Source organism: Bombyx mandarina, chromosome 18 (genome assembly GCF_030267445.1).
Source record: "Bombyx mandarina strain Sakado chromosome 18, ASM3026744v2".
In the NCBI taxonomy this organism is placed as follows: Eukaryota; Metazoa; Arthropoda; class Insecta; order Lepidoptera; family Bombycidae; genus Bombyx; species Bombyx mandarina.
Genome location: NC_143224.1, coordinates 12,607,799 through 12,623,280, shown reverse-complemented (window position 1 = coordinate 12,623,280; position 15,482 = coordinate 12,607,799). Strand labels below are relative to the sequence as shown.

At 35.9% G+C, this 15,482-nt stretch overlaps 2 protein-coding genes across 2 annotated transcripts; one reads left to right on the top strand and one right to left on the bottom strand.

The window, feature by feature from the left end:
• Positions 1–1,404: 1,404 nt before the first annotated feature.
• LOC149501034 (uncharacterized) lies at positions 1,405–7,309 on the bottom strand. Its single transcript, XM_089734803.1, has 4 exons — positions 7,166–7,309; positions 4,632–4,787; positions 2,334–2,496; positions 1,405–1,633 (listed from the first exon to the last, which is right to left on the bottom strand). Exons 1-4 carry the CDS (start codon positions 7,241–7,243, stop codon positions 1,518–1,520), a joined length of 513 nt encoding a protein of 170 aa, XP_089590929.1. The 5' UTR covers positions 7,244–7,309; the 3' UTR covers positions 1,405–1,517.
• A 2,146-nt stretch (positions 7,310–9,455) lies between these two features.
• On the top strand, positions 9,456–12,718 carry LOC114250153 (uncharacterized). Its single transcript, XM_028183906.2, has 4 exons — positions 9,456–9,950; positions 11,150–11,317; positions 11,867–12,026; positions 12,527–12,718. The coding sequence occupies exons 1-4, from the start codon at positions 9,870–9,872 to the stop codon at positions 12,658–12,660; spliced, it is 543 nt and encodes a 180-aa protein (XP_028039707.2). The 5' UTR covers positions 9,456–9,869; the 3' UTR covers positions 12,661–12,718.
• The last annotated feature ends 2,764 nt before the right edge of the window (positions 12,719–15,482 follow it).

Below are 15,482 nucleotides of genomic sequence, written 5' to 3'. Positions count from 1 at the left end.
TAATGTTTAGTAATGCGTGTGCATTACTAATAAAAATCTTACGTTACGGACGTTTTTTCCCGGTTAGGGTACCACTCCGCATCGTCCCTTAAGGAATTTCGTTCCAAAAAAAAGGTGGATTGAAATCAATAAATTTCTAAGTTACTCCGCTTGTGTCAAACACGTAACATACGTACAATTTTCCGCATGCTGCGAGCGCATTGTAATCCGCGCGCGCGGGGCCACGAGAACAGCGTTAATCGTTACCACCGAAACGTAACCGTGTTTTAAAACGTAATAAGTTACGTGAAGTATAAACACAATACTACCTAAAGATTCAGCGAACCGATTTAGATTGGTTGGTAAATTTATTAACTGGAAAACACCTTTGTGATAAACTTTTAAGCGTTTTATTCATGACTAGTGGCCCCCCAGTAGTCGAAATTCGACTATAATTAATTAAAATTATAAGCTTAAAAATTATGATGGTTCGTTTGTCAAAGACTATTTATTATACTTCTTTAATCACAGATTTCGACAAGCCTACAGCATAAACAAATACCTAATATTAATACGTGAGGCAAAAACTTTGTACCCTTTTTACGAAAATTGCGCGGACGGAGGAGTATGAAATTTCCCACACTTATAGAGAATTTAGAGAAGATGTACAGAAAGCTAATATTTTTTCAAATTATGCAAAAAAAGTAAATTAAATCAATAAAAAAAACATTACACACACTACGATGTATTTGACAGACACACGCATATATACTCTTTTGTTTATTGTTAAAGTCTGTGGTCAAATTGAGAATAGATTAATATTGTTCTTAAATATATAGATAAGACATGCTGTAGCCCAATACAGTTGATAATACAGTTAGAAGTCGTCGTGGCCTAAAGGATAAGGCGCCCGGTGCTTTCGTATCGAGTGATGCGACTGGGCCAGTGTTCGAATCCCACAATTATGAGTTTTTCTATATGAAATACTTACTTAACATAAAATTCGCAAATCACGCCCACGATGAGGGAATGACATCTAAGTATGGCGTCTCTTGAGCCCTAACGGGTTGGTACTACAACCCTACCTAGTTCTACCGTGAGGCAGTGATGAGTTTTGATTTAAATTGTGGGGCAGCCGTTGTGGTATAGAACTTAAACTTGGACCTCATGTCTCAAGATGGGTGGCGGCAGTCATGTCGTGATGTCTATGGGCTACGGCATCATCGTAACACCCGATGGGCCGTGAGCCCGTTCATTTGTCTATGCAATAAGAGCAAAATTATCATAAGTAAGTATATTAGGGTGATTATTATTTTTATAATTTTGTCAACCCTAGAAATATCACTCGACTGCAAATTTTACAAACTACAATCTACATGGGCCCTATAAATAGTGCTATTGATAATTAAAAAAAACGTTACAAAATTCTAAAAAGAAATTACTATTCAATGTTTATTCAAATAAATACACAACCATGTAATAAATATTACACGGAATTCGATATTTGAGATCATTCTCCTGTTGAGACAGCCTCTCTCTCATGAGTAATAGTAGCTGTTCATCTTGCGTATCCTCCTCGACGAATACGTGAATTCATCTGCTGTCATTTCTTGTCTCCTGCTGTTCACGACAGATATGAAGTAGAACAGGACAACTGAAAATAAATTAGTTAAATATTTAGTTTTCTTTTTCAAACACATGTAAGCACTCCCTTATTCATATTGTGCTGGACGAGTAACGCCATCTGTCGTCAAATAGCAAAAACGGATATCGAAACAACTGGAACATCTCTTGAATTTTCTAGAACGTTTCTTCTGTATTCCAGTTGCCACAGGCAGACGTATATAGGACGTTTCTTGAATATTCTAGTTTTATCCAAAATGTTTTGGAATATTGTAGGCATTTTGGGATTTTGGGAAACGTTTTGGGATTTGCGGTATCTTATACCTTTAAACGAGCAATTCTTTTATATTAATATTTTATAATATATAATCTGAATCTCGGAAACGGCTCTAACGATTTTCATAAAATTTAGTATACAGGGGACTTAGGGGGCGATAAATCGATCTAGCTACGATTTATTTTCAGAAAATGTTGTTTTATTCGTGTTTTCAATAATCAACTCTTCCCGACATCTATTGGCGAATAATAATACTATTTTTCTTAATTGAGGGCAACTAACCGCTTTAAAGACACAACCAGATGGCGTTATCAAAAAAAAAATCGAGCAAAGCTCGGTCATCATCTAGTTATTATTTCAACTCTTCAAACTGAAACATGTAACTGCTTTATAGCAGATTCTGAGACAATCAAGAGTTGTCAACTAATAATAAGCTTGTCGGTATAAAACTTACTGGTATAAAGGAAGTATATGGAGATAACAGAGCTGATTTCAGCGTTGTTCTCCAAGTTCTTGTTGTACGAAATGAAGACGACTCCGGCTACTGACAGGACGGTCAGGACCACGCAGAACGCCCACGAAACAATTAACCAAGGCCACGTGAAGCTTGGCTTTTTCTGTAAAGAATCCATTTTATACTTGAAGAGCTGTATTTACTATTTATTACACGAGCCGGTATATTTATTTATTTTATTTTTTGCGCCACCCTCTTTGAGATATAAGTTCTAAGGTAGTCAAGTATAGTTACAACGGCTGCCCCGCCCTTTAAACCGAAACGCATTACTGCTTTTCGGTAGAAATAGGCAGGGTGGTGGTACCTACTTGCGCGGACTTACAAGAGGTCCTACCACCAGTATAAAAGTGTCCCACTAATGATATGCTAGGACATGCTATAATTTGAATTCCGGCATCCACTTAAAACCAAGCGGGCCGTGAGCTCGTTCAACTGTTAAAGCAATAACTAAATAAAAACTCTACTGCTTGCTTTTGATTCGAGTCAATTTTAATATTACAATAATCTTTCTCCGGGACTATTGTACTATATATGTTCTAGTTGTTAGCCGCAGGTACGCCCGCGTGGTCAAGAAAATGTGTTATTGTAGTTTCCGGTGGAATTCAGGGGCTTTTTTCCGGATAAAAGATAGCCTTTGTCACTCTCCCGACTTACAATTATGACTTAAAAAAATATACTCATAAATACTTTAAATACTCATAAAAAAACAATTTAACTGTTTTTTTTTTTTTTAAATAAACTACTAATAATTGAATAAGAACTGTCTGATGAACTCATATTTGTTTAATACTTCACTATTAAATTTTATTGCCTTTTGTTTATTTCAGTTTTACACTAAGCACAATATTGCAAATTAGCCGAGCACAACAATGGCGGAGAATTTTAGGTGCGTGAGAGCAGACGTAGACACTAACGCGCATACGCACTTGTCAGTACCCAGGGAGGAAAAGTTAGACTTTCTTCCCTGTACAGCGGGAGGAAAACCGAACTTTCGGCGTGGGTAGGTGAAAAAAACACTTCTGCATCAATAAATAAAGTATACTATTTCTTGAAAATACTTATACCTTTAAGTGCTTCTCAAAGATTTACGTAAACCAAACCACGCCCTCTGTCAATGAAATCGGCCATCAATTAAGAAACTGCTAATCTACGCCCAGATAATAATTCAATTTACATTTGCAGTAATGCCAGTGTTCCTGATTAACTCAATTGTATGAACCTGTATTTATAAAACAATATGTGTGTTGGTATATATGTTCAGCTAAAACTCGAGAACCGTCAGCCCGATTGGTATATATATATTTTTTTCTACCTAAGCTGAGAGCCTTGAGAGGCTATATCGGCGTAACCTTAACTAGTAAGTGAGCTCACGGGGCTCAAACCTGACGACGTTGCTATCACTAGCCCTAGCAAGAGCCGTGCTTCGCAGAATCTACCACCGGATCGGATACGCAACCCACTGAGAAGATCCGGCGAGAAACTCAGTGGGCTGTGTCTGTGGGTTAATTTACTCGTCGAGCCCTTCGTCGCAAGCGACGGGTTCGACGACAACGATGACCGGCCGATTGATATAAATAAAGCTTTGTACACATATAAAGGACGACATGACCATGACCATGACTCCGACGAACCTAGTTACGTTACTTTCGGATAGGTGGCGCTGATGGTAGTGATTTTTATGTTTTGAACTAATAAAGGACGAATTGATATGAAATCTATATTTTTATATAAAAGAGAATGTATGTCTGTATCTATGTTCACCTTATATTATCTTACGTAGTTAAGTTTGTGAATCGTCTTATAGATTTTATGTTTTAATTTAAAATTAATATATAAAAAAAAGCGCGATAAGCGTTTGAATTCCGGCATAGCCCATACATAGTATATACATAATAGGTAGGGAAAAAAGTTTCTTCGCAATTTTTAGGAAAATTCACAACATTTTTTAATATAGTTTATTTAATTAAACAATAATAAGTATTTATTCGTAGGTTTATTTACATTTAACTAAAGTATGTAGGTACCGTTTTGTTCGATAACTTTTTGCCATCTTGTAGGTAGAGACATGATCCCATTGCTATAGAAATTTTGGGGCTTCTGATTAAAATACCGTAACAATTGGTTTTGGCAGTCCTCTCGTGATGTTAACCTGACACTGCTTAAAGAATTCTGAAGGGATCGAAGAATAAATAAAATTATGCATTTGATTTCTAAACTCCAAACTGAATCTAAACTTACCCTAAATGTTCCGTGGATGAGCATACATCCAAATATGGTCTTAAATAGCGCCGCTACAGCTGTGGCTCCGTAGAAAATGGCTCGAGCTGGTGGTAGACTGAACATTTGCAGCACAGCCGGGGTTCCGTATAGGACCAATATTGATGCCGAAACTGCCTGTGAGGATTAATTATCTTTTATAAGCCATAATAATATATCGAATGTCGATGAAAATTTAAAATAAAAATTTTGTATATGTACATATTTTCTTTAACTACTAAACAAGAAAGAGATAGAAAAATACAAGAAAGATACATGAGCTTCATATAGAACAGATTGATGTGATAGGCAAAAAATACTAAGGAAATAACAAAAATACGATGCACCCATGTTCGAATCCCGCAGGCGGGTAACGATTTTTCTAATGAAATACGTACTTAACAAATGTTCACGATTGACCTCCACGGTTAAGAAATAACATCGTGTAATAAAAATCAAACCCGCAAAATTATAATTTGTGTAGTTACTGGTGGTAGGACCTCTTGTGAGTCCGCACGGATAGGGACCACCACCCTGCCTATTTCTGCCGTGAAGCAGTAATGCGTTTCGGTTTGAAGGGTGGGGCAGCCATTGTAACTATACTTGAGACCTTAGAACTTATATCTCAAGGTGAGTGACGCACGTTGTAAATGTCTATGGGCTTCGATAACCACTCAACACCAGTTGGGCCGTGAGCTCGTCCACCCATCTAAGCAATACAAAAAAAAATAAGACACCAATTTCAGTTTTAAGAGATTTTGGTTTTTTTATCATTACTTTTTTGTTTGTTAGCATTTCTGTTTTACAAATACAAAATGTGTATCTACGTGAAATCTTTTTTTTTAATTATCGTTTAGGCTGGTGAACTTGCTGGACGGTCCAAATGATGTAAAATGAGTTTCTGTGCTCATAAAACATCAACAATTTAAATGCGCCCAGTTTGAAACATTAGTTTTAAGTATCAGTCCTATAGTGCAACGGCTGCCCCACTCTCCAAACAAGGATAAATTATTGCTTCGAGGCTTAAATAGGCACGTGGGTTCGGGCTCACAAATCGCCCTACCACCTATGAAGGATCGACGTCACAGCGAATATGAAACACGTCTTTACTATGCAAATACTTATTTATTACTCACTCCTTTAATCTTATTACACCACACGCCCCACCAAAATAGAAAAAAAAAACATATCTATTTGTTATTATTATTATTTTTTAATTTAAATTCAGTTTTGTTCTATTCTTATGTATAACTTCTTCCCTATTATTACGTATTTTTTTTACATTAGGATCCAAATCTTCTATAACGATAAAAGGACCGTGATATACAGTTTCTAATTTTTTGTGAGTAATTTTTGCTTATTTACTTGCGCAAATGAGTTTGGCTCATGAGAGCTACAAATAGGAACCAAGAGATGTGATCGATTTTAAACACTTTTTTAATCTCATTTTTATTCTCAAGTCACGAATCTTTCTTTCTCTATCTCTATTTCCCGCCAGAACATTGTTCAATTTAAAAACTAATACTATACAAATACGTAGAAATATTGTATTTTATATTAGCTTAAAAATATCGCCAATTGTAATTTGATTGACTGCAATCATTTTGACGTAGCAATTGAAAAACAATAAATAAATTACTAGATAAAATGTGGATTAGTTATACTTGTATTACGTTACAAACGAGTAAGCGTATCCTGTCTTGCCTATCAACTATCAGTTTTGTCATTATCAATACCATTGTCATTGGACTGTTAACAGACAAAAGTTGTGGTCAATATATTTGGTATTCTAACGTACTTACTTCTACTTCAAATTTCTTAATTCACGATTTTCAAACAAAAAACAAAGTCTTTAATTATCATATGATTTTTATCAGTTAAATGATGTTGAAATGTCGTATTACAGAATGTATATATATATGTCTTACAACACATTACTACATGTTTTTACAACGTTATAGATATTGTAGTCTCCTAACAATAACAGGTAGTAAGTATAGCAAAACCAGTGATTTCTAAGGTGTAACAAAGCATAGAAATATTAATAGACTCCTCGTCTACTTCTTACATCTCTTACAATTCTTACAATCTCACATTATGTACGGTCGACGTAGTATATCCTCTTCTTCCATTCAGGTCTCTCATAAATCATCTCTGCACTCACACCCTTCTTTTGCATATCATCTTTCACACAGACTATACAAGTCTTTTAGGACTTCCCCTTTTCATGCCTGTCTACTTTCATACCTATAGTCTTTTTGCCCACATTATCATCTCGTGTTGGCATAACACGCCCTGGATATTAATAGAGTTTGAAGTAGCTAATTATTTCCTTGACCTTGTGTCTAATAATCATCATCATTCTCCTGCCCTTCTCCCAGTCACCTGGGGTCGGCGCAACATGTATTTTCCTTCCATACTCCTCTATCATATACCATTTCTTTGCTCACTCCCCTTTTACATATAACGTCTTTCACGCGTCTTGCGTCTAATAATGTTATTGAATATTCACTTACGGTGCTTATAACGCTAACTATTTTAGCTCCAGTACTCAGGCTGATGCAACAGCAGAAATTGTTTAAAGAGAGACACATTTCACGGACTGTGTTCACTGCAGTGTTCACAATTACCTACTGATTAGATTCTTAGCCTTATTAAAGAAAAAGAAAAACTTATCTGCGCCGATTACACGATAAGAAATTACCGGGTACGGTACTTACTGGGATTGTTTTTCGTGTTTTATGAGTTAACAACGCTTAGATCATCCTAATATGATGTTTGATTTTTGGTGAACAGAAGTCTTTTTCTATAGTTCTAATGAATATTTAGATGTTTTCATCGGTTATTGCGAGTTGCCGAGATAGTTAAAAATATTATTGTCATTATATAATATTATATCCGACTGTTCTATTATATTACAGTTTTGATCTGTAATGTTTTTACAATTTGAACAAGTTTATGGGTGAGGTCAGGACCGGCTAAGCGTGGATATGCATGGAAGAAATCCAAAGAAACACGAAGAAACAAAATATTCCCTCTTCTTTATTTAAGTATGGCTTCTTGTGATGTCATTGTTGCCAGTGTCGAGTGTTTAAAACTATTTAACCATTAAACTAAGATACTTAATAACATATTCTGTTATTATATATAAAAGTGATATGGAGCGAAATGAGGTGAAGTTGTTTTATTTGAGGCTGTAATCAATTAGGATGTAATTAAAATAAAAGATTTGATCAAGATTCGATTTGAAAATTACTCAAAATTTAAAATTAAATTACTATTTTACTATTGAAATTTACTCAAATCAAGAAAAGATTTGATTTGAGTAAATTTCAAGAATGATTAAATTAATAGAATAAAACCAATACCCAAAATTTCCCTCTTCCCTTTTCCGCCAAAAAGTAAGAAATCTATATTCAGTGTTGGAAGGCTTAAGATTCTTACAAGTAATATAAATAGGTACTCATTATTTCACACAGAAATTTAAATTATTGTTGCAATTTCCGTGGCAATCCAGTCATTGTGGTTTTGCGTCTAAGCCGCATACCAAAAAGTAATCATGCCGCCAATTTTTCTTCATAAGCGATTAATGGACTATTTTGATGGCTGGGACTTTTTTTTCCAGATAATACATCCTTATGTTGATTACACAATGGTGTCGGGTGTAGATCTGTGGTTACTTTATTTGTTCAAACATGATGTCTTTTCACTTCCTCTGAACTATTGCGGTTTTGAAGGCTTTAAAGACAGTGTTTAGAGTGGTTCGTATTGTAAACATTTTCTGCTTTTTTTATTCCTACATATGCTGATAGCCTTGAGAGGCTATATCAGCTTCGCCCTCACGTGTAGGTGAGCTCACGGGGCTCAAACCGGAGTGTTGCTAACACTGGCCCTAGCAAGAGCAGTGCTTCGCAGAATCTATCACAGGATTGGAAACGCGACCCACTGAGAAGATCCGGCGAGAAACTCAGTGGGCTGTGTCTATGGGTTAATTCGCTCGTCGAGCCCTTCGTCGCAAGCGACGAGTTCGACGAGGACGGTGACCGATGCTTGTGGTGCCTGATCCGTTAATCGATCAGAAGGAACCGTAATGACGTGCGATTGCTGCAGCAGAAGGTCTTCTACCCAGCGAATGATAGCATCCGGTAGAGGACGATCAGAAAATTACCGGAACTTGTACATACGCATACGTGATATTAATATTATGGTTAGCGCGATTCAGCTTTTTATCAGATTCCCCGTAATGGCCGATAGCTCAGTAAATTGAGTAGTAGGATATTTATATAGATAAGTATTTTTCATAAATTGGCGTGTCATAAACCAGCAAATAAATATACTTCTTTAAAATATGTTTGTATCAGGAACATTATTATTTTTATTGCTTTTGTCGTTTACGTGTAGTGATAATGGAAAATTAAATTTTAATCATCACGCCAAGGTGCATTTTGTATTGTTTCGAAATCAATGATTTTGTCATTTTATGGTACTTACAAATTTCTACGTATTTTCATTGTAGCAAGTGATGATATAATTTTGATTACTCGTTGTCTTTGTATTTCAATTCAGTCCAGCTAAGTGTGGATTAAATAATTACACAGTAATTTTACCTAGTTACAGAATTATCGAATCATAGAAAAATATTTTAGTGGAAAATTCAAAGTGTCCTTTAATGCCCTACGGCTGAATATGCTTGGTCCATTTAGCTAGAATTTGCTAAAGATTTTAATTTTTTAAATTATTCCGAACGTACCAACTTCAAAACAAAAAAATCACATTATGAATGATAAATTTGTAAATATACGCAATTCACATTCACTATTTTATCAGCGTATACCAAAAAGCAGGTGTATTCGGTGCGAAGTTCATAAAACTGCTGATTGTGCTGTAGCTAAATAATCTTTTATCATAAACTAAAACATTGGCGTACAGAATTATTATCTCGACCGTATTTATTAGTGATAAAGCACCCTTGAAGCATCGCGAACGTAACGTCAGATTTATTATTGTTGTGTATACCATTGAATGGAAAGTGCAAAAAAAAAACTAAAATATTTTCAGTGTGCCTGTCTGAAATTTGTTCTACAGTTATAATTTAAACAGACATTCCAAATAGTTGGGACTATGTAAAATACTCATTTCAATGAATCGTAATTTACAAAAATAGTTTCAGTGTAATGAGTTGGATTGCGCGCGTTTTTTATTTTTTTTAGTGACTGAAGCATGGGTGTGCCCATGGTGAAAAAATGTTGCTTCTGCGCTACATTACACACCGGGACATTAATAATAGGATATTTATCTGCAGTGAGTGCTATTTTTCGAAATCTTTACTCATCCAACCTTGTCCTGGAAACAGAGATAACCTAGTTTCGTATAAAAATTTGCTTTCTGACGTAATGTCATGAACTTGAATTTTATTGCCTGGTGTTAATAGAAAGCTCCTGTGAATTGCTATTAATAAGAAACTTTTTAAGAAATTTTTGGGTCAGGCGCTTTGTTATTCAACTTTTTTGTTTTTCTACCTATGCTGATAGCCTTGAGAGGTTATTTCAGCTTCTCCTTGGCGTGTAGGTGAGCTCACGAGGCTCCAACCGAAGTGTCGCTAGCACTGGCCCTAGCAAGAGCAGTGCTTCGCAGAATCTACCACCGGATCGGAAACGCGACCTACTGACAAGATCCGACGACAAACTCAGTTGGCTGTGTCTATGGGTTAATTTACTCGCCGAGCCCTTCGTCGCAAGCGACGGGCTCAACGAAGACGGTGACTGGTGCTTGAGGTACCTAAAAGCACCGTTAATGAATCGGGAGGATCCGTAATGACGTGTTTAGGGCGACGTCGACTGTTTACCATTCGGTCCACCGGATCGGGTATGAACTTATTTAACGTAATTGTCTGCTCTGACTGATTATGAATCTAAATCATTTAAGCCAAAGCACTTATAAAGCACTATTAATGAGATTAAGATTAAAACAGGAAATACGGAATGAGTAAGCTTTACGAAAATCTAGTCGTTGGGTCGCATTGCCGAGTTCGCTTTTCGAGCCTAGAAATCTACTGGACTTCTTCAGGAGGAACTGAGATGGCTTAGAAGCCAGTTGCTGACATTCGCGAAGGGCTGCTCTTGAGTTGCTAGGTCTACGCCGGAGGCGCCAGGGCAGCTGTTAACAAATTCATCGCCCCTGGCTGAGCCCTTGCTCGCCCACCTGTCCTGGGTATCTGGAAAGGCCTCCGAACCACCAGTGACACATCTTCTCAAAAAAAAAAAACAAGCCAGCTGATATTTCCTTATAAACGAAGTACAGGCGATTTTTTGTTTGTACAAGTCTAAAATTATATCAGACGACAAAAGCGGTTTAAACGTAAACCTTTTTTATTCAGCACTAACGAACACGTGACGTCAGATAAATTGAGAAATATTAAAACATCATAGGACTCGCCAGGTCCCGAATTAATGACGTCACAAACAACCTGGCCACGTTTAATTTCAAATTTATTGTTTCAGGTATGGGCGATCTTGGAACTCACTCTCTACTGTCTCCTGGTTACTCTTGCTCCTATCGGAAAGAATGGAACTGTGTCGGTACATAAACTGGTGTTATACATCGCCTCTGCTGTTGTCAGCGGAACGAATCTTATATCTTCGATACTTCTAATTGTAGCTGCTTACAAGGTAAATAGGCGAAAATATGTTTGAAATAAATCAGAAATTATGTTTGGATTTGTAGATTGAAAGTTCCAGAGTTAAAAAAACAACATACATTCTACATACCATTAATTAAAATTCCATGTTCTTCTAGTTATTAACATACGAATAGCCATTTTCAAATTCATGTGGTTCCATTTTCCAACAGGAAAGGTGAAAGTATCACTCCATATAGCCTATCTTTCATACATTTATTCTGTATTAAAAATAAAATATCGAGTGAAAATATTACGGATGAAATATGGTCTAAGTAAAATTGTGGTTATTTACTAAGACTTCTTCAGCTTACTGAGAAGAATCCGAGAATCTACGTCCAGTTAGTTTGTGTTATTTTCACACGTTTGTGCACTTTCACAGACGCTTAACAATTAACAAACGACCGTTATTACACATATAGATCTGAGGAAACACTAAATAAACAAAATAAAACAATTCACAAGACTTCATTCCTCGCATTCCCGCCAAAATCTCAAATTAATTCCACGCTTAACGATTCCGAAATTCGAATCGTTCCAGAAAATGGCGTCGCTGACTTTGCCGTGGACGATAGTGACAGGGATCGTCACATCGGTACTCTTCCTCTTGTGCCTAACAGGAATCAGCCTCGTGATTCAGGATACGGGAGAACTACTCGAAGTTGAAATCATTGTGATCGTACTCCATTTAGCTAAAGCGTGTAAGTATAGATAATGTGACGAAAAAATTAATTTCATCTCAACTGTTCGTTGAACTCTGAGCACGAAGCTTTTTTTATTTATTGCTTAGATGAGTGGGCGAGCTCATAGCCCACCTGGTGTTAAGTGGTCACTGGAGCCCATAGACAACTACAACGTAAATGTGCCACCCACCTTGAGATCTAAGTTCTAAGATCTCAATATAGTTACAACAGCTGCCCTGACCTTCAGACCGAAACGCATTACTGCTTCACGGTAGAAATAGGTAAGGCGGTGGTACCTACCCGCGCGGACTCACAAGAGGTCCTACCACCAGTAAAAATGGATGCTGCATGATGCTCTTCATGAAGACAAGATGACAAGGAGGAGGCTTTCATCTCTGTATGACACGGCACCGGTCGAAAGTGTAAATAGTGGAGGAAGCTTGAAATTCCCCTTAAGTTAGGATTTTTATTTTGATTAGCATTTGCAACATTTTTTCAATACTACTCATTCTGTCCAGGTATCTCAGTGTACTGTATCATTGTAGTGCACAGCAGACACAAACAGATTATGCATGAAGAAGATACGGCCGCATTTCAACATTCGGGGAGACTTCGTTACGATCCAGTCAAGATTGAAGATCATGTTTTTTGATATTTGTCCTGTTTTGTATTAAACAATAAACTTTTCTACAATTTGCTACTAATAACTAGATGATGACCGAGCTTTGCTCGTTTTCTTTTTTGATAACGCCATCTTGTTGTGTCTTTAAAGCGGTTAGTTGCCCTCAATTAAGAAAAATAGTATTATTATTCCCAATAGATATCGGGAAGAGTTGATTATTGAAAACACGAATAAAACAACATTTTCTGAAAATAAGTCGTAGCTAGATCGAAATCTCCTGTATACTAAATTTTATGAAAATCGTTGGAGCCTGTTGTGAGCCTGGAGTTGGAGGAAAGGTATAAGGTGAATGTGGTACTTCTTCGACGACCGAGAAAAAAGGTTTGGATATAATCGGAATGTTTCGGTATCGTTATTAAAATAAATTAGGTAAGAGACTCTGTGAAAAAAAAAGACTCACCAAAATGGCGCTAGTGTAGGAAGTGAAAATGATATGAATGTAGTAGTTTTAAACAGAGTGAATACCGCCTGACCCACCCAGACCAGACCCACTGAGTTTCTCGCCGGATCTTCTCAGTGGGTCGCGTTTCTGATCCGGTGGTCGATTCTGCGAAGCACTGCTCTTGTTAGGGCCGGTGTTAGCAAGACTTCTAGTTTGTGCCCAGTGAGTTCACCTACACTTTAGGGTCAAGCTGAAATAGACTCTCAGGGCTATCAGCATAGGTATAAAAAAAAAAGAGTGAAGTGTACTGGATTGAAGTGAAGTGTGCTAGTGTATATAGCGCTGTCTTTAAAATCTCTCCAGTTGCTACTATGGCGCCACCTTAGTTGGCTCCCTTCCAACAGTCACTTTTGAATACACGGAAATGGTTCTCTTTACTTCTATTTTCCATAATTACAAGTGGATCGCAAGAATTATTATTTTTAAAAGTAATTTTATGACCTGGTAACTAAGACCTTTAGGTAATGTCTCATTTTAATTTATATTCTTATTTTTATAATAATGATAATATGGAGTGAAATGAAATGAGATGAAATGAAATGAAGACGATTAATTTGAGACAATAATCAACTGGGATGATATTAAATGAAATGAGATGAGATAATATGGGATGAAATATAATCTCAGTAAAATGGTGGTCATTTATTGAGATTTTTTTCAGTGGACTTTTTGGAGGATCCCGATAAGTTACGTCCAGCAGCTTTGTTTTATTTTCCCTCATTTGTGCACTTTCACAGATATTAAAAATTTAATAAATCACCTTTATTACACACTAACTGACCCGGCAGACTTCGTAGTGCCTCATTCGATAAATAAAAGACCTAAACTTTTGTATAAAATAAACTTAAAACAAAGAAAAGGAATCCGTCCGACAGGTGAGACACATCAAAGGACCAACAACAAACAAAATTGTTATTTTTATTTAATTCCGGGAATTTTCGTATTTATCTACCTTTTAAACCTTCTCTGGACTTCCACAAATAATTCTAGACCAAAATTAGCCAAATCGGCCCAGCCGTTCTCGAGTTTTAACGAGACTAACGAATAGCAATTCATTTTTATATACATAGAAGAAGAATAAGAAGATAGAAGATAGATTTAAACCTGAAGAAACACTAAATAGACCAAATAAAACAAATCACACAACTTCACTCCTCACGTTCCCGTCAAAAAGTCTCAAAAGAATTAAATTTTCATACTGAAAAAATTAAAAAATAAAACGTGAAACAAATTTTACTTATTTTGCGGTGTGTAGAATTGTGATTTTCTTCATATCGTTTTAGTGATAATTTAAAATATTACTTTTATTTAAAATACCGCTCTCTGTAAATATTTTAGAAATTAAATTGTACACACCGTTGGTCTGCAGAGGTGTAGTTTATAAGAAATCCAATAGATGTCACTAAACTAAACAACGACCTAACTGGCTATGTCCTTTTCTTTCTCCACGGTCGAATGGTTCGCTAATTAAATTTTACTCTCAATGCGTCTAAGGAAGTTTCATTTCAAAAACAAGAACAATAAAATATCGTGAAGATTTAACAAAATATCGCTCTATAAAAACGAATGGGGGGTGCTAGGTTTTATTTTCGTTACAGAATTTCTTTATGCAATAGCTTTATAAAGATTTCTCTTACACTCTCACTCATCATCATATCAATAATTATCAAGCCCACAGTCATGCATTACTGCACATGGATCTCTTCCAATTGACACCACTAACTATACCCTTCACCATTAAACTTACAGTCACAATATCCTTGATTTCTGTTGAATTTCAAATTGAAAATACTAGATACCGGCGTTTGGATGTTACCTATGGTAGTTGTTACAAATCTCGTTACTGGTATAGGCATCGAAAGACACTGCCAAAAATTATTTCAAAAACAGGTTTACATTCGAATCATAAGCTGCTTCATTAACAATAAAACCGTGTTGGCATATTTATTAACATATTATTATTATTAGGTACCTATTGAATATTCATTTTTTTAGGGATTTTATTACCTTTATCTAAGACCTTTAGTCATATCTTATTTTAATTTATATTATTATGAAAAATGATAACGTGGAGTAAAATGAAATGGAGATGATTAATTTGAGACATTATTCAACTGGGATGAAATTAAATTAAATGAGATAATATGGGATGAAGTATAATCTCAGTAAAATGGTGGTCATTTACTGAAATTTTTTCAGTGGACTTTTTGGAGGATCCCGATAAGTTATGTCCAGCGACCTTATTTCATTTTCCCACATTTGTGCATTTTTATAGATATTAAACAGTTAATGAACCACCGTTATTACACATCTAAACCCGAAGAAACACTAATTAGACAAAATAAAACAA

Coding starts and splice junctions, on each gene's coding strand:
- LOC114250153 (XM_028183906.2), top strand. CDS start 9,870: ATGGGTGTGCCCATGGTGAAAAAATGTTGCTTCTGCGCTACATTACAC. Junction 9,951..11,149: donor TAATAGGATATTTATCTGCA/GTGAGTGCTATT, acceptor TTATTGTTTCAG/GTATGGGCGATCTTGGAACT. Junction 11,318..11,866: donor TAATTGTAGCTGCTTACAAG/GTAAATAGGCGA, acceptor GAATCGTTCCAG/AAAATGGCGTCGCTGACTTT.
- LOC149501034 (XM_089734803.1), bottom strand. CDS start 7,243: ATGTGTCTCTCTTTAAACAATTTCTGCTGTTGCATCAGCCTGAGTACT. Junction 4,788..7,165: donor TAGTTAGCGTTATAAGCACC/GTAAGTGAATAT, acceptor TAATCCTCACAG/GCAGTTTCGGCATCAATATT. Junction 2,497..4,631: donor TCATCCACGGAACATTTAGG/GTAAGTTTAGAT, acceptor GATTCTTTACAG/AAAAAGCCAAGCTTCACGTG.